The sequence below is a fragment of the Amblyomma mixtum genome, chromosome 1 (assembly GCF_055824585.1).
Source record: "Amblyomma mixtum isolate Tamu chromosome 1, ASM5582458v1, whole genome shotgun sequence".
NCBI classification, from domain to species: Eukaryota; Metazoa; Arthropoda; class Arachnida; order Ixodida; family Ixodidae; genus Amblyomma; species Amblyomma mixtum.
This window is the reverse complement of record NC_143012.1, coordinates 72,944,471-72,969,161: the sequence shown is the minus strand read 5'-3', so window position 1 is coordinate 72,969,161 and position 24,691 is coordinate 72,944,471. Positions and strand designations below refer to the sequence as shown.

The following is a 24,691-nucleotide window of genomic DNA, read 5'->3' as shown; positions in this document are numbered from 1 at the left end:
TTCCAGAACAGGCTTTTTTGCCAGTTTTCGACAAAATAAATAAATGGCAACTAAAGGAATTCAAATCCCTTCATATTCTTGTTGGCGTGTTTTATACATTAGTTTTACCATCCTCGGGGCATAACAGTTCAAATTTGTTCGCCGTAAACCATCCGAACACGACTGCACCTCAGATGCGGGTTATATCAAAGTACGTTCAGTGCCCTGACAGTAAATTCTGAACATCTGTTTTTGAAGCGTCGCGGTTGTAAAAGCAAGTGCATGGATGGGTTTTTTTTTTCGCTTGAGTTTTAGCTTCCTCTGCCAAAACACGAGACAGATTGAATTTAGAACAACGTCTGCGCCCCTAGGCGAAACAATAGTGTAAAACATGGAGCATGCGCTTCGCCATGCTTTCACAAAAACAGTTGCTGTGACCGTCAGAAATGGAATTCCGTGGTGTTTTTTCCAACCCTGCCTCGTCCAGCCACTTTCAAAAAACAACGCATGCCAGCACTAAAAGAAGTCCAGCAACGAAGATTTATTACAATCTTTACTCAGAAATCTCAAATACAGTTACTGGGTATATCTTATATTGAACGTTTGTAAAAGCGCCGCTGCACCACATTCGACAATAACGCGAATCAAGCGCACGGGCAAACACTCGAGTATCGCTAACCAAACTAACGCAGACAAGCGTTTCGCTCCAGGGGAAACACGCATCTCCTCAGCTATTGGTTTTTCGGGTGAGCGACTCCGATCACACCGCAAGCAACTATGCGTCCAGAGCCTCCAGTCATGCGGCTTTCCGGAGAGCCGCCTCGCCCGAGGTCGTCTTCCAATGCATGGATCTGTGGAACAAGAAAAAAAAAAGAATGAGTTAGAGAAACTAATTAAATGTCAGTACTGCGGCAAAGCAAGGATGACAAGACTAAGGAATCGTTAATGCAGATTGTTTACTATGCAGGCTAGATTGTACCAGAGGCATGCTCAAAAAAGCGCCATGAACAGAGAATCCAAGGACTGTTACTGGAAGGTGCCTTGGTTGTTTTCCATTCGAAAAGAAGCGAGGCCCAAACGGCACCATATTTCATCAGACGTACACAAAGCATACCTCCCCTTCATTGCTTTCAAATGTTCAAATGCACTTTTGATGTGCTTAAACCCACAGAAGAAAATTCCCCAAAAGGTAAAGGAAGTTTTGTGCTCAGTTATGTTCCGTAATGAAAATGAAAATTGCATATTCTATCTGAACGATTCGACAGGTTATTCTCTAATAATGTTTCTCGCCGACGTCATTCTGGAACCCCCATTTTGGGTCCTGCTAGAAGTAATCCGAGCTTTCGTCATAATTAGGCCACGCAGACGTCTTTTCATCACATTAGAGCATATTTTCGTTCCTTTTGTCCTATTACCCTTCATGTTCTCGGGAATTCGGGTCAGTAGAGGAAAAGTGCCAAAAGCCACGTTTCTCATGAATTTTGATATCATTTTTTGATACTTTTCATGTTACAACTAAACGCGACTGCGATAGTTATCATGAACAGAACCATGCATAGTGCCTTGACACAAACTAGAAAAAAATGGCATGTAATGAACTCACCAAGTGTTATTCTTGGCTCACGCCCGCTACTTACGCCTGCGCCTACAGCCGTGACCGACGGCGATAACTATCAATGTCAATTAACTACTGAATATGCTAGAATTAATCTTCTAGCGATGCATGCGAATAAACTGGGCAATTAAGATAAAAGCTGCCTTAATTGGACTAATATCACATGTAATCCATGCAAGTCCAAGTACGTACACGTGCACAGTCCAAGTAGGTACACGTACACGTGCACAGTCCAAGTAGGTACACGTACACGTGCACAGTCCAAGTAGGTACACGTACACGTGCACAGTCCAAGTAGGTACACGTACACGTGCACAGTCCAAGTAGGTACACGTACACGTGCACAGTCCAAGTAGGTACACGTACACGTGCACAGTCCAAGTAGGTACACGTACACGTGCACAGCCCAAGTAGGTACACGTACACGTGCACAGTCCAAGTAGGTACACGTACACGTGCACAGTCCAAGTAGGTACACGTTCACGTGCACAGTCCAAGTAGGTACACGTTCACGTGCACAGTCCAAGTAGGTACACGTTCACGTGCACAGTCCAAGTAGGTACACGTTCACGTGCACAGTCCAAGTAGGTACACGTTCACGTGCACAGTCCAAGTAGGTACACGTTCACGTGCACAGTCAAAGTACGTACACGTTCACGTGCACAGTCAAAGTACGTACACGTTCACGTGCACAGTCAAAGTACGTACACGTTCACGTGCACAGTCAAAGTACGTACACGTTCACGTGCACAGTCAAAGTACGTACACGTTCACGTACACAGTCCAAGTACAAGTACATGTACAGTCCAAGTACACGTACATGTACAGTCCAAGTACACGTACATGTACAGTCCAAGTACACGTACATGTACAGTCCAAGTACACGTACATGTACAGTCCAAGTGCACGTACATGTACAGTCCAAGTGCACGTACAGTCCAAGTGCACGTACATGTACAGTCCAAGTACACGTACATGTACAAGTACACGTACCTTTCTTTTCTCGCCCAAGACCCACGAGAGCAAGAAACTCACTGCTCTAACCTTCAAACACATTGCACAGACTTCGACTGTGAACCAAGCTCTGCTCTTGCTCCCAATCTCTGCGCCGTTCTAATCGATTTCTGGTATTTGGTCTCGCGTGCGTAGGCTGAGGGATGGATGCTAGGAAACGTCCCCCGAGACTTCCCTCGTTACCCCCCTCCTCTCTTTTCCTCCCCCGTTCCGACTCCGACCAGTGGAGGTCAACCGCGATCTACTGTGGGTCTGTCCGCCAAAGGACGCCAGTTTCAATTACCCATCCAGCGTATGTGGGCTTAAGTGTTCTGCTGAACCCCGGCATCCTCGGCATCCCAGGAAGGCCAGCGGTGGTCCTCGGAGGTTTCGAGAACTTGTTAGGATAAAGGATTAGTGGACGAGGATCTGCGCATTTCTTCTGTTGGGCTCAAGCCTAGTTCCTTTCTTCGCTTGCGAGTCACACCAAGAAAAAGGCTGGCGTCGTGGGCTCTAGAGGCGTCTCCACTGCTTTTCTTGGAGCGAGCCAAGACGCGGACAAATCGGGAAAAAGGGAGCAGAAAAAAATAGACTACCTCCGCACTGTATTGAACCTTTTTTTTTATTCAGTGCTTATCTTTGTGCGCCGCAAATACTGTAACGATGCGAAACCAATTAGCCCGCCGAAGTGCGATTGTCACCCTTACCCGTACTGACCGAATGGGAAAAAGTCGGGTGAATTTTATGTTTCCTGTGTCCTGGGCTAGGTTAGGTTAAAGGAAGAGAGCTACGGTAATTGCCTAATTTCGGAGGGACAGCTGAAACACGCTGTGAGAGAAAGGAAGAAAAGTATTGAACGAGGGAGAGAGAAAAGTTTAAGTACATACCACACCCAGTCTAGAGTACATGCTTGAGCAGTTTATGAAGGACTTTCTTTGTTTAATTTGTTTTTTTATATACGTAGAGGTCTCTCCACTACAGGGCACATTCTGCGAATATAAATGACAAAGCTCCGGAAAATGAAGGCAATAGTAAATTAAGCGCTCAAATTTAGTTTATCCCTTTTCAAAAATTATAGAAATAGACGGTCCAGCTGTTTGGGATAAATAGAGCGCTGAAAATTTGCGGTAAAAAACAGACGATGAAAAAAAAATACTTCGAATCTGCGCTGAAGTGCTCGCATTGTTTTGTTGCTTGTACTACGACGACATATTATAGCAGGATACAACACAACAAGGTGACAAGCATACATACTGGTGAACAGCGCAAAAAAGGCGGGACAACAACAAGACAAGCGCTGACTATCAACTGGGTTTATTGAAGGACGGAAGGGTATATATACAAAAACATAACACAAAGAAGTAAGAGATAGTGTGAAAAGGGCCGTGAAAATCAAACTTATGTCACATGTGAAGTGATGTAAGCTAATTCCTTGTTGCTAAGTGCCACGGAAGGACTGCTGATGCATTCGACACCTTGCCTGTGGATGTGATGCGCTTCCATTATTTCGCGCGTGAGTTTATCTTTATGGCGGAACAGAACTTCGGTTTTCTTGTACTCCGGTGCGCACTTGCACTTTCTGCAGCGGAACTTTGTGCGCGGAAGCCCGCCGTCCTGTTCCAATTTCCTTTCTTGCTCCCTGTCCTGATGGCATTTGCACTTTTGACAATGAGCGGCAACATGGCTAAGAGGGTCAATTTTCCTTGTGTTTTCATGCTCCATGAACCTTTTCACATGTGACATAAGTTTTGATTTTCACGGCCCTTTTCACACTATCTCTTACTTCTTTGTGTTATGTTTTTGTATATATACCCTTCCGTCCTTCAATAAACCCAGTTGATAGTCAGCGCTTGTCTTGTTGTTGTCCCGCCTTTTTTGCGCTGTTCACCAGTATGAATGCATACCAACTCGCCCAGATCTCAGCCTTACTAAAGGTGACAAGCGCCACTCAAAGGAGCTCATACAGCCAATGCAGTCGATCAATTCCCCCCTTGACCTATCCTCTCAGACCTGTTAGAGTGAAATCGCAGGGGATGACAGATGAAAGGGAAATAATGAAGCCTTAATCAGATTAACCACCGCGTCGTGAAAATCACTCGCCGCCATTGGATGGAGGGGTTCCTTTGAGGGGCATGTCTCTCTTAGTTCTTGAGTTGTATGTGACTACAGTCTATCCGATGCCCTGTGAACGTGAGCCCTGAATAGGTACAGAAAAGCTTGTGGAGCTGGTACATCGCAAGTGTAGAATAAGTACGCTAGGTTAGGGCAGTACCACGTTCATTGATTAAAGTATAACAATACTGCTATGAAACATGCAATTCAGGCGCTTGAGCGATGTGCACAAGCGCTGCAGTTCAGGTACGATGAGCCTCAGAAGGGATGGCAGTGTATCTTTAAAAGTTTATTGACTATGTTTACTGGGTGTACCAGCCTTGAAGAAAAATGCATTCTGAAATGAACTCAGCCCATTCTAAGGTTGTGTTCTGAAATGTTACTCAGCCCATTCTAAGGTTGTGTTTTATGGCACATAATCTAGTGCACTCTCAGATAATTAGCGAGGGAAATTCTCTTAACGGCCTCCGCTGTCCCTCAGCAAGTAGTGCTAGCACCAAATTACCACGAATGTACACCTACACCTAAAGTGCCTGAACAACGCGGGTTTCTCCCAGGACACCATTACGGCAGTTGTGGAAATCGTGGTGAATGAACTCAAGTCTGAAATGCGCGAAGATGGGTGAGAAACGTTTCTGCAGAAAAAAAGAGGCCAGCAGTGATGCGCTGTTAACAAAACGTGTCGCACTGTCTTATAAAAGTGGCCGGAAAGATAGGGGTACCTCTCATTTTATCAATGCTTAACAAGCTGGGTGCAACAACAAGCACGCCACTAGCTTCGGAACTCATAAAACAATATTTTTCAAGATTCCTTTCTCCTACGACAAATGCCACGTCAGCCAAGCTGGAATGTGCTTGAACTACAGGAGGAACGTGAAGCTTCATCGGCGCTGGTCATCTAATGGAATTTTGAAAATACAAAAAGAAATTCAAAAAACGAAAGCCATGGCTCAAAGCTACACGGGTCTATTAGAAGAAAGGGAAACAGGTGAGCAGATATTTCATAAAAACCAACACGGTACTTAGTCAGCCCTCCTTCCCATGCTTTATCACTCAAAATAAATTTCTTATTTGAATACCTGTTTACGCGATGTGCATGTGCGCTGGCCAAGCACTCACGCTACCTTTTATCTTTTACAGCACCACATTTTCTTACTATATATTTGTATCTTCTGACTGTAAAGATCTACTGTACATCCAATGGTTGCCCTGTGCGCTTCTTCAGCGCCTTTCAACTTTTACAATGGCGTTGTTTCAAAGATGGATCCAAGTCCCCTAACTTGAAGGATTATGAAAAGCATCTTTCTTCAGGGGTTACCAGTTATGTGGCTGATGTGGTTGAGCATTTCTTCCTCTTCAGGTTAATAACATTCCGCGGGCTACTTGTACAGCGCGGTTTTTCATCCCGGTCAATCATGTGCTGAAAGGTGCGTAATTTACCTCCTGACGCCATCTCTGAGAAGATGTATTCAGCTTTGTCTAACCCTGGGGAACATAATTTGACAATAGACTGATAAATGGGGCTAGGTGGTACAGCATTTTTGGAATGATAGCGCTACCTTAGATATAACGACCTGCGACAGAGATGAACATAAAGAGCACTTACTTTTTTCAAGCGGGAAAAGCTTTTTTGTAGGAGTAAGGCAGGGTGAGCTCACGCAGTTATGGCTATTTTGATATAAAATAGGCGCGTTCTTTCTCGGTAAATTTGACAGAAAGGCGGTTCACACAGTAATCCTTCAATGTGATGATCATGAAGGCTTGGATTATATCTCTTGTCTTTCGATTTATTATGATTGTTTTGGTGAACGTCGGTTTGCATGTTCTTTTGTCTGTTTTCCAGTGGCCACTTTTAGATGAGCGTTCCCAAGGTGCTGGGATGGGCTACATTGCCACATGCACGCTTGTGCTCATTTAGCCTTTAATTTAACACATACCGGCAACCGATAAACGCACATAAAAACGTTTCCGCCAGAAAACAGACAAAAAGGAAATATTTAAACCGATGATCAGCAAAACAACCATAAAGAACCGAAAGACAAGCAAGTAAGAGAAATAATCGAAGCCTTTACGATGACAACATGAAAAAAATATGAGTATTTGAGCAGCCCTTCCGCTAGACTTACCAAGAAGGGAAACGCCTATCTGATATTAAATAGACATATCTGTGATTCCCCCTCCCCATTCCAACAAAAACCTTTTACCGCCTGAAAAACAAGAGTTGAACGTAAGCGCTCGTTCTGTCGTAGTCTCTCTGTCCCAAGTAATTCTGTCAAAATAAGTGCTATCCGCTGAAAAAAAAAAGCTCTTCTGTGTCTTCATTCCTGACTCCTCAGTCGCCGTGTGGAGCTCAGCCCCGTACGGCTACTCTAGTCGGCTGAGTAGAAAGCAGCCATCAAGACTCTTGCTCGCTTCTTTGTTGCGGTATGTTTGTATATGTCATTGAAGCAGGACAGAATGATGGGCTGGTTGGTATGGCATGTCAGAGGAGAATAACGAGCCGAAAAAGACATACACAAGGAGAGAACTCCCAGTCTCTGTCCTGTGTTGTTTTCTCCTTGTGTGTGCGTCTTTTTTGGCTGGTTTGTCTCCTTTGACATGCCACTGAAGGCAGTTTTCTCGGCAACTTAAATCATTTTCTAAATGTCAAAGTCCAAGCATGCAGTAGCATCAACCAATCCTTCTTTCAAGAGCCCATAGCTATCAAAAATTTAGATGAAATATAATTAGCTAAATATAGGAAGCGTACCACGTGCAATAGGGTTGTGTCCGAACACACGCTACCACTGGACTTGCCAGCCTACTAATGATTTTCAGAGCACACGGAATTTCTTCGAAAACGAAGACTGATTTCTTTTAATAAGCTATCGTGGCTTCTTTAAGGCACATAAATTAAGAACCTTCGCAGTGCTAACGTCGTCGACACTTCAGAGGCGCTAGGACAGTACTACTTAAAAGATATGCGATTTAAGACTATGTGGCTTTTATGCTATCTGGGATAACAGTTTGTCTTTAACAATGCAAAATAATGCGCCCAATGAAAACAGCGTATAAATGATGGACTGTAATCAGAAAATTTCTATATTTCAACAGAAAACGTTAACTGAAATGAAAGTAGTAAGAACTAAGTTAAGCAGACCGGAGATGTTTCGAGAACTTTTTTGGGCGCTACACTATTTCGGGCAGCTTGCCGAATAACAAATTAACCGCACGAGTGCAGGACGCAAGAATTCTGAGGTTAAATCTACTCGATGTTATTTGGCTGCACAAAACAGCACCAAAAGTATGCTTTAGAGTGCAGTAGCAACGTACTTTTCCGCAAGGTACAACGAGAGACAGAGCAATCGGTCGCCGAACTGCCATGGCACTCCGGATAATGAGACTCTCGAACGGGAATATTATCGGCACTTGTAGGACGCTGACAATGTGTTCTCGGAATTAGGATCGAATGAAACGACCGGCATTGTGACACCGGTGAACTAAATGCTATGCATGGAACGACCATTCAGTGCGACTGATTAGAAATTGAAATCGGCCAAATAAACCAAGTAAATAAACCTCCTGTTGTTGCTAGCAGGCAAAGTATAATGCAAACGCGTGCAGAGTTACCGGAAGTTCCACAAAGAAAAACAATAGAGGCAAAGGCTGTCACTTAAGCCATAAGAGGATTCCGATGGTCTATCTCACAAGGAAAGTGGGGAAGTTGGTAAAAAGAGGATAAGCAAAGATAACAGTAACAAAGGTAAAGTACGTGAAACCAATGGATACAAACTATTAAGGGATGAGCATATCGTGCATCTAACCGCGAAAGTCAGACTCCAAGAATAACCTCCAGTCTATAAACTTTAATACTGACAAACAGACTAGTGAAATTTGTATTCCTTTAGATAAAAGAATCATCAAAACTAGCCCTAATGTTCTTTAAAATGTTATAATGCAGTTAAGCGCCATAATATGCAAGAACTTACGTGTTCTCAAAATATACGAAAATGTTCGCACAGAAGATAAAAGCTGACTCCAGAAAAAAATATATTGCTTTTAGCACTAACTTTAAAGCTCTCTCATCGAATTAAAATTGATATTGCGTTACTTACGCCATAAGAACTAGAGCTCTTAACTAAAGGGAGCGCATTAGTAAACACTCCTGGCCATTCTTAATGTCTATGTGTGGCCACAAAGGAGTCACACTCGAGAAAACGCGTAAAAAGTCCCTCAAGTAAAAAAAGAGAAATACGAGCCGTGATTTTATAATTTTTTTTTTTAAATTCTCGTTCATTTGTTGCAGTTGCGACGCAAGCAATTGCAAAGTATGTTGTTGTTCTGTCTACAATTCCAGTACTCGGAACTGCTTCCGCCTTTGACTGCATGCAATGCCAAACGTAATACGGCATGTAAGGAAGCTTATTTTATAGCTTCAACTATTGACATGCGTGTTTTTTGCTGCTGCAATACTGAAGTTTAAACGACAGTACCGTAACAAAGAGGTAAAGTTATTCCTGCCTTTTTTTGCCCAAGACTTATCACTCGAACTGCATCCTGAGCGCCTTCCGAAAGGTGGCAATAAAAGTTAAAGGAAAAGAATGCCTGCCGAGGCTGCATTCCTAATGAGAAAAAAAAGTTTGCGCTAATGGCGGTCGGTCAAACGCAATCAACAGAAACAAAGTTCTTTTTTTTCCCCTTGTTCACAAAACCAATCCTTTCGCCCGTAGGTGATAGTAAAGTAGGCTTCTTCCAAAGCGCGCTTGCCAAAAGTAGAGCACGCTTTCCAGGGATAATGAACGTGTACCACATAAAGGGCCCTTGATACGGTTGCTAAATTTTAATTAAAAGAGCACGGCGGACATCTTCATTGGATTTTTGTTTTAGTAAAAATTAATTCTTCAGCTTCTTCCTGCTGTTCTATTGCCTGTACAGCTCAAAAACACACATTGTTCGCCGAGAAAATTGTATTTAAAATCTTCCCGCCATTGGATTCAAATACGGGAGATTTACACCAAGAAATATTCCGTGTGACATTTTTCAATTTAGTGAATGGAGGTGTAGTTCTGTGGGATGCGAAAAAGAATATGTTGACACCCGTAATTCACTTGTGATATAGGCCAGGGATAGCTTACAATAGCTTACAAATGCCCCTTTTGGCACCCTTCTATTTAGAACACGGGCATTTATTAAAGGTGCAGTGAAGAGGATTCTAAACTCGTCTTTTTGCCGCGGGAACTCCACCTACACGTTCCCAGCATTCTTTGGAACATCGACTTATTGCCCTCTGTGGCCGATTTCCCTAATTAAATCGAATTAAGGTCCGGCTCCTGCCTTTTTTTTGTTTAATTTTCCCCGTACGGTGGGCCGAGACGACCAACGCGTGGAGCGCCTTTCACCCAGTCCCGTGGCGCCTTGCCGCTCTGCCATAGGCGGAGTAATGCGTAGTAATCCGTAGTAGCAAATAGTCCGCGCGTATTTTTGTTTCTGCGGGCTTATTCTGCGGCTATATTATCTGCGAATGAAACTATCTATTCACGGAAACCTAAAAAACAAAATGAAGCGAAAGCAGAGCCTCCACGGAGCTGGCTGAAAGGCACTCCACGCGTTGGTCGACTCCGCCCACCGTACGGGGAGAATTCAAAAAATAAAGGCGGGAGCCGGACGTTAATCCGATTTAATTATGGAAATCGACCACACAGGGCAATAAGTCGAGGTTTCTAAGAATCCTTGGAACGTGTAGATCGAGTTCCCCCGGCAAAAGTGCTAGTTCAGATCCTCTTCAGTGCACCTTTAATGCACAGAAACTTCAATTTGTCTTCCGCATCCTTTAACAAGCGCAGTGCGCAGGTACGTTTGTTAGGAACACAAGTGCAATTCTTAGAGCCGTTCACATTGGGAACAATGATTAAATATTATCGGAAGCACGCTTTTTCTCTGAGAACATAGCTTGACTATTTTCATGTCGTTGACGTCACGGGAGTGCCGCCTACGCTGGTGGCCAAACGCTTTTCACAGGTCGATCACACTGATGGTCGAGCGTCACACAATGCATCTAAGCTATTCGCTTTCGGTGCGTGGCCGTGCTGTATCCTTGAACCGTCAATTATAAAAGGCTAGAAAGCAAACGCGAAACTTGATTTTTCCGTGCTTCTGTACTATCCTGAAATGGGCGGAGAGCTACGAGCCTCAAACTATGTCTTTCAAACCTGAGTGACTGGCCCATAACGATGCAAGAAAAACCGCAACTAAAAAATAAAATGAAAAACAAAAACATGAATACCCAATTTTCATGACGACATGGCCGTGCTAATTGCCCAGTAATCTGCCACCCCGTGCGATATGCTATCACGTGTGGGAGAGGGGCATAATTGGTGGACGGCATTGGATGAAGAGGCTTCTCGGAGAGGTTTCCCACTTCTTTCTTTAGTTGTATCCGACTACAGTATCTTCTCTAAACATGATTGATAGATCATTCTGAGTACCGGGCCTTCATCTTCACCCTCAAAACTAAAACCTCCAGGGTTGCCTGCAAGTGAATATAACGATTCATAAACCATTTTGTTCCGTCTAGGAAGCACACGACAGATAACTGCCCCCGTGTGGGGAGGAGGACAATGTGTCCATACGCTGGCAGATTTGGAGAGAATGCAGAAACAAAATCAACATTGCGAAGTCTGATTTGCACTCGATTTGTAACGAGTTGCGCATTTTCGGACGTGTCTACCGCACTTACTATGGCTGATCTGCCGACGATGGAGTTGGGTCCGTTCAGAGAGACGAGCCGGTCTTTGATGGTGAAGAAGACTTCCCCCCGAGAATCCGCCTCGACGTTCCCGAGGTCTCCGACGTGTCGAACAACATCGAGCCGAGCTCCGTGCCAGCTTCCACGGCCTACGTCAAAGTGCGGGCCAGTGCTCATGCAGCCTGCACAGTAAAAAAACAAAAGGACTATGCGCATTTCTCGTTGCAACTCCGAACAAGCGTAGTGATGAACGACAGCCCCACCTGTTTTGACATCTTTAGTGCCCTGTGTGCTCACGAGAGTGGTGACGTGTTCTCACGTATTCTGTCCGCCGCCTATCACGCCGCCTATCACGCCGCCTATCACGCCGCCTATCACGCCGCCTATCACGCCGCCTATCACGCCGCCTATCACGCCGCCTATCACGCCGCCTATCACGCCGCCTATCACGCCGCCTATCACGCCGCCTATCACGCCGCCTATCACGCCGCCTATCACGCCGCCTATCACGCCGCCTATCACGCCGCCTATCACGCCGCCTATCACGCCGCCTATCACGCCGCCTATCACGCCGCCTATCACGCCGCCTATCACGCCGCCTATCACGCCGCCTATCACGCCGCCTATCACGCCGCCTATCACGCCGCCTAGCACGCCGCCTAGCACGCCGCCTAGCACGCCGCCTAGCACGCCGCCTAGCACGCCGCCTAGCACGCCGCCTAGCACGCCGCCTAGCACGCCGCCTAGCACGCCGCCTATCACGCCGCCTATCACGCCGCCTATCACGCCGCCTATCACGCCGCCTATCACGCCACGTATCACGCCACGTATCACGCCACGTATCACGCCACGTATCACGCCACGTATCACGCCACGTATCACGCCACGTATCACGCCACGTATGTCCCTTAAATCGGGATTGCAATGCTGCAAGGAAGCCAGTGCCTACCCTACGCTAATAACCTTCTTATATAGTATATAGGAAGGTTATAACTTAAATAGTAACCTTATATAGTAAGCGCCATCGATCCAAGTGGCAGTTGGCGCATCGCGGTATAACCATTGCGCCTTCAGACTTCTAGAAGTAGCCTGTTGGTCCCCCTCATTCTGGAAATGGTGTTCGCAACCAGGCAAGGAGAGGCTGAGGGTTCTCGTAACAGATACAGTGCTTTGCCTCTCCCTTCAACGTTTCTTACCAAGACCACCGCATAAGCGCATGTATGATATCGTGGCCTAGGCATCGTGGTATACCACGACCGACTTTTCTACTTCAACTCAAGTTGGTTATGTTCTAAGCGAGTGAAGCCAATCTCGTCACTTGGCATGCAACAGACGTGAGTGGGCTGCACATGACGAATTATTGTTGCCCATTCTGCTCGTTCTTCAGTGGTCACAGCAATAAACATATTAGTGCATTGCTTAGTTCTCTGGGTTGGCATTCAGTAATCTCAAATTGCTTTTATTCTATTGGTGGCAAGAATGTTTCATTGTCCTCGCTTTAATATTAATTCTAGATAAAAGAATAAAGGGTTATGCTATTTATACTTCGAAATTTTGCACAAAGCTGATGGCTATAACCTGCCAACCCGTATTATGCACTTATTTCGCTCTTAAAAAGTTTACACCTTCAAGAGAAACTCGTGAACGCTGGCCAAACGGAACGAGTATGTTTCGATGACTGTAGATATATAGGGTCATAAATTGTGACTAACGCGCTGTTTAAGCATAGCATGTGCCAGGCGTCAAAAGATGACAAAGGTGCTACTGAGCCTAACGTGAAAAGTGAAAATGTAACCGTGCGCATGTCAGACACGCTCAATACCAGAAGTGATCATGGCACATCCCCTTATCACAAATAAATGGAGTAATAAAGTAAAAGTAAAGTAACATGCGCATCTTTTTAACGAACAATGCACTTTTCGGCTCGTAGCAGCATTCTTGATATGGCTCGCAAATTGTCCCGAGAAAAAGAATTCTAACAACCTCGATCTTAAAAGCTATCAAGGTAAACCGGTGTATAATATCATCAAGTTCACATTGTATCACACTAACGTGAGTTTATAATCTCATGAGAACACCATACCTAGAGTCTCTGTTAAGATATTCAAGAATGACACCTGAATAGTGCGAGACAAATGGGAACCAAATTAAGAATGTGTGTTGGTCAAATGTTTTCAGGGCAATCCCCCAAGGTAGAGTAGATTTGTAATAAGGGAGTAATCACTCATTGGCATCCACCCGAGCGCTATACGGTAGCAGCTATACGGCTACAAAGGAAAGCTATACAGCTTTCTCAGAAACTTCGCAGTTAAAGAAAAATTCGTCCTGGCCCGTGGTTCGAACTCGGGACCACCACTTCACCGGAGCAGTCGCTCTACCACCGCTCTACCGGAGCGGTGGTCCCGGGTTCGAACCCCGGAGCAGGACAAATTTTTCTTTAACTGCGAAGTTTCTGAGAAAGCTGTATAGCTTTCCTTCGTAGCCGTACGGCTGCGCTCGGATGGTTGTCAATGAGTAATTACTCCCTTATTACGAATATGTGTAGTCGCAGTTTGGCTTCCGACTGGAGTAAACCCCAGCAGCACTACTAATTGGCCCAATATTGGAAATTTACCGGCAAAAGCCGGTCCTAAAAGGGGTGAGAGGGAAACTATCCACTTCCGATATTGGGCCGATTACCTATGCTTTTTGTGATGACTTCTTTCAGAACTCCTACGAGCTCCCGGCAGAGTCTGCGATGTGCTAAACCTACGCACATCCTGCAATGTGTTTAATCGACCGCACTCGACGATCCTGTTATTTTTTTTTTCATTTCACACTTTACGCAACCTTCATTAATTTGAATTTAACACGAAGGCATTTTACTGACAAACTTGAGAAGCCCTTCACACGAACGCACCAATACTTCTAGTCCTTGACGCTTAAAGAAAGCCGCTCATATCTCATCGGCAAGGAATAATCGCGCGACCCAGCGCACTCACTCAACCTAGGCTTTCCCACGATCGAAGAAGCACTCTCGGCTCACTATCTCATGGAGCACGCCACACCGGCGGTGATGATTGATTGTCCCGCAGCTATTCCTAGACTGCGTCGAAGGCACGCCATGATGAAAAGTTTTGTCGTCGTTTTTGATTGGTTGTGCAGCAGCCGATGTACACAAAGACGAGAGGACGCGGACAAACGACGCTACGTGAAGCACCTTACCTTCAACACACGCACAATTTTGTTTAGTATCTGGTTTGTGCCCTGCCGAACCATGTTCCGCTATAATTAAGCTGAAACGAGAGCACACTCCCGGGCGTCTCTGGAGACGATACATACCTGGCCACTATTTTGTCTCTGAACTGTCACATGTTTCGCAATCAGCGAGCCTTCATCTCCGCGCGTTGTCCTGTTCACTTTCCCATCAATCTTCGGAACCGCGGTGTTCAAGCGTGAAGCGCCCTTCAGAAGCCCGGTTGAGCTTTGCGCAGTCGGGATGTAATCAAGGCCTGTAATCTCTCCGGGTGTGATGTGGGGCTCGTGCGATCGTTGTACTCATCCGTAATGCAGCGTCCTAACCCTCTCCCTTTTCGACCTTTGTCTGAAAAACTTCGCCGCACTCTTTTCGATCGCGTGGCGGTCACCCCTCGGTACTTACGATAATTAGTGTGCAAGTGTGAAGACGATAATTCTTATATCTGGACAGCTAATTTAAAAAATCTATTGTCCTCATATGGAGTTTTAGTTTTAACAATAACGAGCTCATTTCTTTTACTCTAGCGCGGCAAAACGCTCTAACGAAACAAACTCTGAAATAACAGCGCCAGCGTATGGAAAGTATCTCATCACCAAAAATTACCGCGTTCAGCAGCTAGCCAACGAAGCAGCTACCTATGTGATCCCTGAAATAAGGGTTCTAAAAATCCTTCTTTGATGTGAAACAGTCGAAACAAACGTAGCTCGTACCATGTACGCATGAGCATTTATACTATTTCACTCCTGCCGCAAACACTTGAAAAACACTGGCACGCAGCGCGGGCACAATGAGGGTGTTTTGTTCGGAGCCTGAGAAAACCGACTACAGTTGAACCTCGTCATACCGAAGCTTAAGTGGCGCGACGATTACTTTGTTATAGCCGTAGCTTCGTTATAGCCCGTGCTGACCAAGCTTGCAAGGGTAATTGTCATTCCTTCGCTATATCCATTATTCGTTATACACCATTTTGTTATTGCGAAACTCGACTGCATAATAATTGTTTTGGAAGCGTCACTTGCGATATCCCGCGAAAATTAGCGCAGCGCAATCGACACCAGCTTAGTGCACTTCGTGATCGTTTTTAGTGGATGCAGTTGAGCGAGTGTGCAAGGAAATAGGCGAGTATCTCACCTTGAGTTAGGTCACCGCGAAGGTGGATGTGGAATCCGTGGAGCCCCGGCGACAGTCCGGCCAAGTCGCCCGTTATGGTGACGAAGTAGTCAGGGTCCTGCACACAGGACCACATTGTTAAACCAATTCTCTTATTCTAGGAGGCATCGATGTTTCAAAAGAGCGCATCCTCCCTAATTGCTTTTAGCACTTTAGAGAGGTAGATGGAAAGACGAATGGAAAGGCACGGAGGTTAACAGGGCGACACCCAGTATGCTATCCTACACGTGAGAACGAGGAACAGAGGGATAGAGAACGGGGAGAGAGGAATGGGTGATCATTATCACGTGTCCGTAGGTCTTTACTAATATGGTTCACACGGCACACGCTGAAAGTTAATAACCCTGAACTCAACGGTAAACTGCTTCTGCCTTCAGAGGCAGAAGCAGACCCCCCCCCCCCCCCCCCCCTTCCCCTTAAACAGCGAATCAACAATAACGCCAATTCTACTACCTGCACGTTACTAGAGCTCGGATTTTCAGAATACACACGCACTCTACGGAGCTTCCTGTCCGGTCTATCAAAGAAGTGCCATTGACTTGCCAGCTACAGAATAATGGTAATTATATATTGAGGACTGTGTGGCAGCTGACTGTTGGAGAAAGCAGGCGAGAAAATTTGCTAGAATGCACATGTGAAAGGTGCCTACTTGAAAGCCGACAAGTCCTGAAAAATCTGGCACCAATCGTCACTAGGGCCGGATTTAAGACTTTTATTCCCAATATCCATCTCAGAGAGGCAAGGGTTAGAGAAGGAGCTAATGGGAATATTTTACAGTGATCTACAAAAATACAGCCACACATAGCGAGCGTAGATTGTGCTATCCCAGCAAAGAATTTCTGGACACAAGTTTAGAATTTTTTCAGTGCGCACCAAAAGGACTGGTTATCAGCGGCGATAACTTCTTTGCCACCAAATTTACTGGAGACAGGTATGGGCGCGCATAACGATGCACCGAGAATTTATGGAGTCGGCGCTTTCAGGCGGAGCTCAGTTAACACTCATCGCGTTCTTTTTTTTTCATTTCTGCTGTCGCAAATTATGTTTTTTTTTTCCGAGAGACTCGGCTCAGTCGCTAAGAACGAAGATTAAGTTTGCACGCACGGTCAACGGACGTGACACGTTTCATGGCCATGCCTTCCAGTTTCTCTTACGTCACTATGGTCTCTTATCTTTCGCAGAAAAGCCAACGTCTCCTGGCAACGTCACGTCGAGCCTAACACGCGACATCACTTTCAGCCCTAGTGCAAAGCCCAGAGAGTCGCTCAAAGACAAAAAAAAACTAACCAAACAACAACCATTTACTATACCACTTTATCCTTCGGGCGCTAATCTCCACCCCCATCCGTCATTCGCAGTCCTCCGCGAATGAGTTTTGCCACCATCGTAAATAGAACTTCGTTGCCATGGAAACTAATTCAGTTTCTCTTTATTTACTTAGGGTAGGGAGAAGGGGGGGGGGATATTGCACTGCTTTCAATCAAATTTTGACGATGCTCTGTTCTCTTACTAAACCACAGCCAGCTATGCTTTTCAGACCGCTCGCATGTCATGCATTGCTTTTATTTCGCTCAATTTTTGTTCTAGCTCGAGCCGCAATCGAAAGATTACCACCGCAGCTCCGGTAGAAACTGGTCGCTAAGAGCGAAAGCTCCTTGAAGAGTAGAATGCGTATGTATTATAAAAATGAAAATCACGGGATTTTTACAGTGTAGCGTCTGCTTCTTATTGCGGCTTCGCAGTTAGAATCAGTTGCAGCTCTTTACACTGAGTTATACAATAGATCGTTATCTCGCCGGTAGACGGCAAGGGAATAAAGGCATCCCTGCTGAAAATTACTATAAGCGCCGCTCGTATAAAATTATGGAAATATGGAGTCCATATAATCTAGAGAAGTGTATGGAAATCCACGTCTCTACAGAGTCCATAACCATTCCACATAATTTCAGTACGATTTCCATGCAGTGTACGGGACGTCATATGGAGACCTTACGACTCCATACGTGCCTCCATAAAATATGCCGGGTGTTTCAGCGATCACTTTCAAAAATTTCATAGATAGGTTTGGTTTATTGGTTTTCTGAGGTTTAACGTCTCAAAGCAACTCAGGCTATGAGAGCCGCCATAGTGATGGGCTCCGGAAATTTCGACCACCTGGGGTTCTTTAACGTGCACTGACATCGCACAGTACACGGGCCTCTAGAATTTCGCCTTCATCGAAATTCGGCCACTGCGGCTGGGATCGAACACGCGTCTTTTCATATATATAGGATTTTTCGGGTAAAAATATGGCTTTTGCGGCACATTATTGCCAGTGTTGGCGGACACTAGAAAACTGGTGAATCGTCTTTAGTAAGGTGGTTAACTATTTTTTTAATAATTAACTTCTTAACTAGCGGACTTAGGCGCCTAGTCGCAATTAAAGATTTGTAGCCGGTCTTCAGTAATAAGCATATCAGTTTTTATAAATTTGAAAATGCGATTACCCTTGGCGCGGTGGCTCGACAAAATTTGTCACGTCTTTTTCGACTAGTTAAGTGTTTGGTTTGGTTTATTGGGGTTTAACGTCCCGAAGCAACTTTGGCTATGAGGGACGCCGTAGTGAAGGGCTCCGGAAATTTCGACCACCTGGGGTTCTTTAACGTGCACTGACATTTTTTTTTATTTATTTGGTCATACTGTTAACCCTCAAATGAGGGTCGTTACAGGGAGGGAACAAAAACAAATACATAAATGAGCAATCATGAGTCAGAGTTCAAAATTTGCTCACCATTTCTCAAAAATATATCAACACCTAGCTCAAATTGTTCCACGTTCATACTCTCCACAACATCACTTGGCAATTTGTTCCACATTTCAGTTACATCAGGGAAGAAAGAACACCGGTACACATCCGTACGTGTGTTAATAGGCTCTAGTACCCTGCTGTGGTTTTTCCGGGAACCACGTTTTAGAGGCGCTTTCACATAATGTTTTTTTATTTATTTTTAATGTCCCTTGCATTATCTGGAAAAAAAGTTTGAGTCTATGTTTTATTCTTCTAATTTCCAGCGTTTCCAATTCACACTGCTGCATCATCTTTGTAACCGAGTCAGTACGGCGATACTTTGAACATATAAAACGTGCTGAAATCCGCTGTACTCTTTCTACCTTCTTTTTTAAGCATTTTTGGTGGTTTTTGACATCGCACAGCACACGGGCCTCTGGAATTTCGCCTTCATCGAAATTCAGCCGCCGCGGCCGGGATCGAACCCGCGTCTTTCGGGTCAGCAGCCGAGCACCGTAACCACTGAGCCACCGCGGTGGGGCCACTAGTTAAGTGTACTGGAGGGGTTGCTCTGCCTGCATGCTTTCGAAAGCCCATGTATTTTCGCACGATGCGGCAAGATTTTGTCTAGTCACAGCGGCGAGGGTAAACGCGTTTTCGAAATTCTAAAACTAGTATGGCTATTACTAACGACCGGCTGAAAATCTAATTTCAACTAGGCGCCTAACTCTAGTAGTTAAAACATTAATTAAATATTAGTGAACCAGCTTACTATAGACAATACACCGCTTTTCTGTTGTCTGCCAACGCTGGTAAAACTGTGCTGCAAAAGGTGTAATTTTGCTCCCAAAAGCCTATTTAAAAAAAATTTTTGAAAGTGTTAGCTGAAACACTCGGTATACGGAGTTCATATGCTCCATACTGACTCCATAAATTGCTTATGGAGAAGTATATAATCATGAAACTATTCATATAGGAACTTTCACTAGAGAAGGAAGGGAACGTTAGCCTTTGAACAAGGCGCTACATGAACATACAAAAAGAGGACGACAGGCACAGGCGCCTCGTCGTCTCCGCGTGTTCATGCAGCGCCTTGTTCAAAAGTTCTGCAACTTACGCTACAGGAAGACAACCTCTTCATTAATTGCGAGAAAAGCCAAGACGTGCACAAAAGTGACTACGGCCCCTGTTAGCCCTCGTGAAAACCTTTCGAGAAAGCACTCGTGGAATTTCAAGGAAGGAAAATGCATCACCAACTAGCCCTGAACTTGTTCCATTAAGCGACCTTTCCTAATGTTTGTTCGAACTAATATTGGACCAAACCTTCGTCCACAAAGATTGGATAAGACAGTTCAGAGCCTCTATACGTTAGCAGTTCCGTGCATTATGCATGCAACTAAACTACGAATACGGGTTTTGTTGCGTTAGGAGATGGCGTCGGTGGCTTGGAAAGCATCAATCGAATTAACGAGCCGTGACGCAAATTTCTGTCGCCGCACAAGGGGGCCAGCCGGGGGAAAAATGAGGACGCTGACGACATGGGCGGTCGGTATTCCTCAAAACCTTCCCGAGATGAGAAGACAAAAATAAAACAGGCATGTTGCTTTGTTTCGCCAAGCTATAGTCGTCGCCTAAACTATAGTGGCAGAAAAGACAAGAAAAAACAACGGTGAACTTTACGATGTCGTTGACCTCTTTTGCAGGAATTTTTTAGCAGTTGGTGGCGTGAGCCCCGACGCAAAGCGGGCATGGTTTAAGCTGCGGTTGGAAACGGGGTGCCCTCCTACTGTTATCTTTATATTTTTATTTGTACTGGGGTCGCCTATTTTTAAACTCTCGAAAGGGACGCGGAAGTGAAAACGGGAGACAGCGTCGATTAGAGCTGGACTCTCTGTAGTGTGACCCGAAAATGCTCTATAGTTATCGACAGCTTTTATTTTTAATCGTTGGTTAGTTCAATTCCTGACAATTGCAGTTGAAACGATGTTGGAACAGAGAAATAGTCGTACATATATAAATTTGGGGGCAGAAACGGGAAAGCTAATGATAACGTTCAGCTTAAGTAAAGGAAAACGCAGCGAGCTATGGAAAGAAAAATGATAGGCGTAACGTTAAGAGACCGGAACTGGGTGGAGTGGGTGAGGGAACAAACGAGGGTTAATGCCATCCTAGTTGAAATCAAGAGGAAGAAATGAGCTTGTGCAGGGCATGTAATGCGAAGGGAAGATAACCGCTCATCCTTAAGGGTAACGGAGTGGATTCCAAGAGAAGGCAAGCGTAGCAGGTTGCGGCAGAAAGTTAGGTGGGCGGGTTAATTGAAGAGACATGGGAGAGGCCTTTGCCCTGCAGTGGGCGTAGTCAGGCCGATGACTATGATATAAATATTAATATATCCGCAACAGAGAGGGATTTGACATGCGTGATTGGAGAGTTTATGCTGCATTTTGTGAATGAATCGCATCAAGACACTTTACGGTTCATGAAGAAAAAAAAATGAGTGCATAAGACCAGCTTTTTACGCCTTGTACTCCTTTAGTCACACTTTGCTCTGCGGATATCCTTTGGTTCGTCGTAACCCCGTTAAAGTATTTCTCTTAGCACGCAAGGCCCAGGGCTCTAATGGTCACGGCAAACGTAATAAGGATAGTATTCTTCTTGCCTTCTGCCTTTGTTGTGTTTCTCCGCTTATTCCACATGTAAATGGGCTTCCTTCTATTAAATGCCTAACAGAAGCGTATCTGTTTGTTAGCAGCAAGCTAGCGACATATCCCGTAGTAAATAGTAAATAATTTTGAGTACTATTAGCAGTGCGTTAAAATAAAGATGTGAGTGTGAGAAAAAGCTTATTCAAACCGATGTCTGGCACGTTCAAAAACAGCGCTTATCCACTGCGCCAAGGCAGCAACGGAGCTACTGGCTTTTGATTCTGCTCTTATCAGGTTTCAGAAATAGACTTGCATTGTCGCGCATGCGCACAACCAAATGTTTTGCTCCCGCAAATGACGCTACAAGTTGCGCCGCTCGCATAGGAAAGTTCTTTGTTGCCGTGTCGTATTGTGCACAAAGCAATATTCATTGTGCATAGCCGCTCTAATGCTGAAGATTCTACAGTTTTCTGGACTACTAGCGGGGTTGCTTCCGCACTACCTAGAAAGTTCAGATTAGTCAGCAAATATAGCAGTGAGAAAGGAGGAGGGGGCGGAGAGTCAGGTGGACGAATTAGATGAGGAAATTTGCTCGGATAAGGTGCAGGCCGCTTACACAGGACAAGATTAATCAAAGTTCATACTTGAGCTGCAGTGCTAGTAATTGAGATGATTGTAGCGATGACCGCGGTAGGCAGCTGCGGGCATTTTACACAAAACAGAATTAATGGTTGATGGGGAGAACCGTTGCACTAGACGTTTCGGCAAGAGAACTTGAATGCAAGTCCTCTTTGAGAAGACAACTCCTCCTGTCGAAACGTCAGCTTCCATACAGGGTTACCCTCTGCCATTGTTCATCTTGTCTTGAGTTAACAACAATCTCAACTTCCTGCGTTGTCTTCAGTGATATCATGAATGCCTTTAAAGCTGTGAACACCAGATTCAGTTTTGTAATCTGAGTTTTGTTGTTTCTGATTACCTTCGTCCATAAAACGATGCGAGCAATATTAGAAGGGAACACTGCTACACGTCAATTCGACCCAATTCAAAGCAAATCGCTTTTCAGCAATTTCGAACCACTCTCCGTAGCACTCGCTTGTTTTTTTTTCTATGTCGGGCACACTCTTCTTGAAATTTTTACTGCTGTTGAAAGTAAATGCACACATTGTGGCCCTATTAAAGGAGCTTCCGTCTATGATTTAGACCAGCTTCTGAAGCACTGTCCAAAATTACCTGGACTATCGCGCGTCCTAGTTTGGTTTATGGTTGCTTAACGTCCCAAAACGCCTGGCTATGAAGGACGCCGTAGTGAAGAGCTCCGGAAATTTCGACCACATGGGGTTCTTTAACTTGCACTGACATCGCACAGTACACGGGCCTATATAATTTCGCCTCCATCGAAATGCGACTGCCGCGGCCGGGATCGAACCCGTGTCTTCGGGCCAGCAGCCGAGCGTTCTCGCTTGCCTTAGCACTATGCAGACTTTCAGGAAAGGACACTCACCTTCTGGTGAAAGTTGAGCACGCCGCTCACGTTGCTGCCTTGGGACTCCGAGAGCACGCAGATGGCGTCAGTCACGACCGGTTCCTCCATCCGGCGTGCGAGGAGCTGGTAGTCGGAGCTAAGTACCACGGACCCGCAGCGTCCCGACCACAGTAGCAATAACGGACTGAACATGAAAGCGTAGAACATTGCGAAGGCGGAAAGCATTCTCCGTCCGAAAAGGCGAGGTTCTTGGTGAGATAGCTTTTCAGCAGGGTATTTCAGTTCGTGAAGTCAGAAGCGGACTGAGAGGCGCTTTTCAGGGTACTAAGGAAGCACTTAACGTCGTGAAACTGCTCGCTTCGTTCTGAAGGTTGGAGGAGTGACGCCCACAGAAGTTGTGCACCGTCAAGGGATCTCGCGCCTTCTTGCCAGAACGAGAAAGTGGCCGAGATTTCTTTCTTTCCTTCTTTTTTTTTTGTTGTTGGTGGTGACAAAGCACCCGATAGCTATCGCGCTTGGGTGAGGGCGTTTGGCTAGCGTTTAGAACACTGCCTGCAAAGTTCGTAGGGCGTCTTCGTAAAAAGGTATTTTTCCTGCTTCGCTCTCAATCGTTGCCGCACCTGATGACGTGGTTTTGAAGCTGGGTTGGGCCGCAAAAAAACAGATGCCAAGTGTACACACGCATATCCAACAACCTTCACGAAATTAACGAAATTGTATTTACGACCGTGCAGTTCTTTAGAGGAAGGCTGCAGGGGGCGTTGTTTCTTCAAACGGAAAACAAAGCGGTAAGGTTTTAACGTAGTTAAACCACGTAGAATTGCGAACGCATGCGTTCATCCTGGCTGGTTCATGGTTTTTTTTTTGTGCTCGGTCGTCGGCACATCTGTCGATTATTTTAGTTCAATAGTAGTATTAGTCGATGAAGACGACAATGAGCAAGGCACAGCGCGAGTTTGTGCTGCAGTTTAACGCGAAGCGTGATCGGCTGTGGCGAGAGCATAGCGTTGTCGTGCAGTGGCCAACGCAACTGAAATGTTGGCGCCGCCGCTCCTTCCAAACGCAGACGCTTTTTTTTTTATCTTGTGTATGCTATACTGCATATGCTATTGTTTTGTATAACAGTCCCATTATTTTGCCCGCTCCTGTAAGAGCCTAATTAGGCTTACAGTGTGCTTAAATAAAAGTAAATATTTATTTTATTCTTTACTTATTCATGGTCTGGCAACAGTCATCCTCAAGGTGAAGCTTCACACAAACTCGGTCGACTGGTTTCACCTCTTGTGGCAGTGCTTTAGCACTAAAAAGAATATTAAGCATTCCTGTAAGAGCTTGCATGTATTAACTTCTTGGAAGGCGTCAGTGCAAATCGCAACAGCAAGGAAATGCTATTTCACTGACTTTTGTTTTGTGAGATAGCGGCCGCTGCGCTGATTTTTAAAGCACAGTGTTTATGCAGTGAAACGATTCCACAGCAGTTATTTACAAGGCGAGCAACAAGTGACTCAATTTGGGGTCAACAAGGAATAGGTAGGCATTTACACGCTAGTATTGAGGCAAGGCTCTGCAAGTTATCTGGAACACTAGTGTGGTTTGAAGAGAATTTTTCATATCTTTCATAAAATTAAACAATTATTTGTCCAATGTGCTGATTTTACTAAAGGGGTCCTCACAATTTAATTTTAACGTACGAGTACCGTCCAACGCCTGATCTTTCAATAAGAGTTCGACCTGATCAGGAGGCCAATTTTCAATCACTTGAGCCCAACCGTGCGCGGTATGATGGAGCACCTAATGATTGGTTTATTGGTTTATTGGGGTTTAACGTCACAAACCAACTCAGGCTATTAGGGACACCGTAGTGGAGGGCTCCGGAAATTTCGACCACCTGGGGTTCTTTAACGTGCACTGACATCGCACAGCACACGGACCTCTAGAATTTCGCCTTCATCGAAATTCGGC

At 45.1% G+C, this 24,691-nt stretch overlaps 2 protein-coding genes across 2 annotated transcripts in view; both read right to left on the bottom strand.

The window, feature by feature from the left end:
• LOC149366776 (uncharacterized) overlaps positions 1-24,691 on the bottom strand; it is a 51,591-nt gene that overhangs the window by 19,239 nt on the left and 7,661 nt on the right. The window lies entirely within an intron of this gene.
• LOC149366777 (uncharacterized) lies at positions 582-23,115 on the bottom strand. The gene is made up of 4 exons (XM_089565706.1): positions 22,748-23,115; positions 15,793-15,889; positions 11,415-11,605; positions 582-830 (listed from the first exon to the last, which is right to left on the bottom strand). The coding sequence occupies exons 1-4, from the start codon at positions 22,952-22,954 to the stop codon at positions 711-713; spliced, it is 615 nt and encodes a 204-aa protein (XP_089421832.1). The 5' UTR covers positions 22,955-23,115; the 3' UTR covers positions 582-710.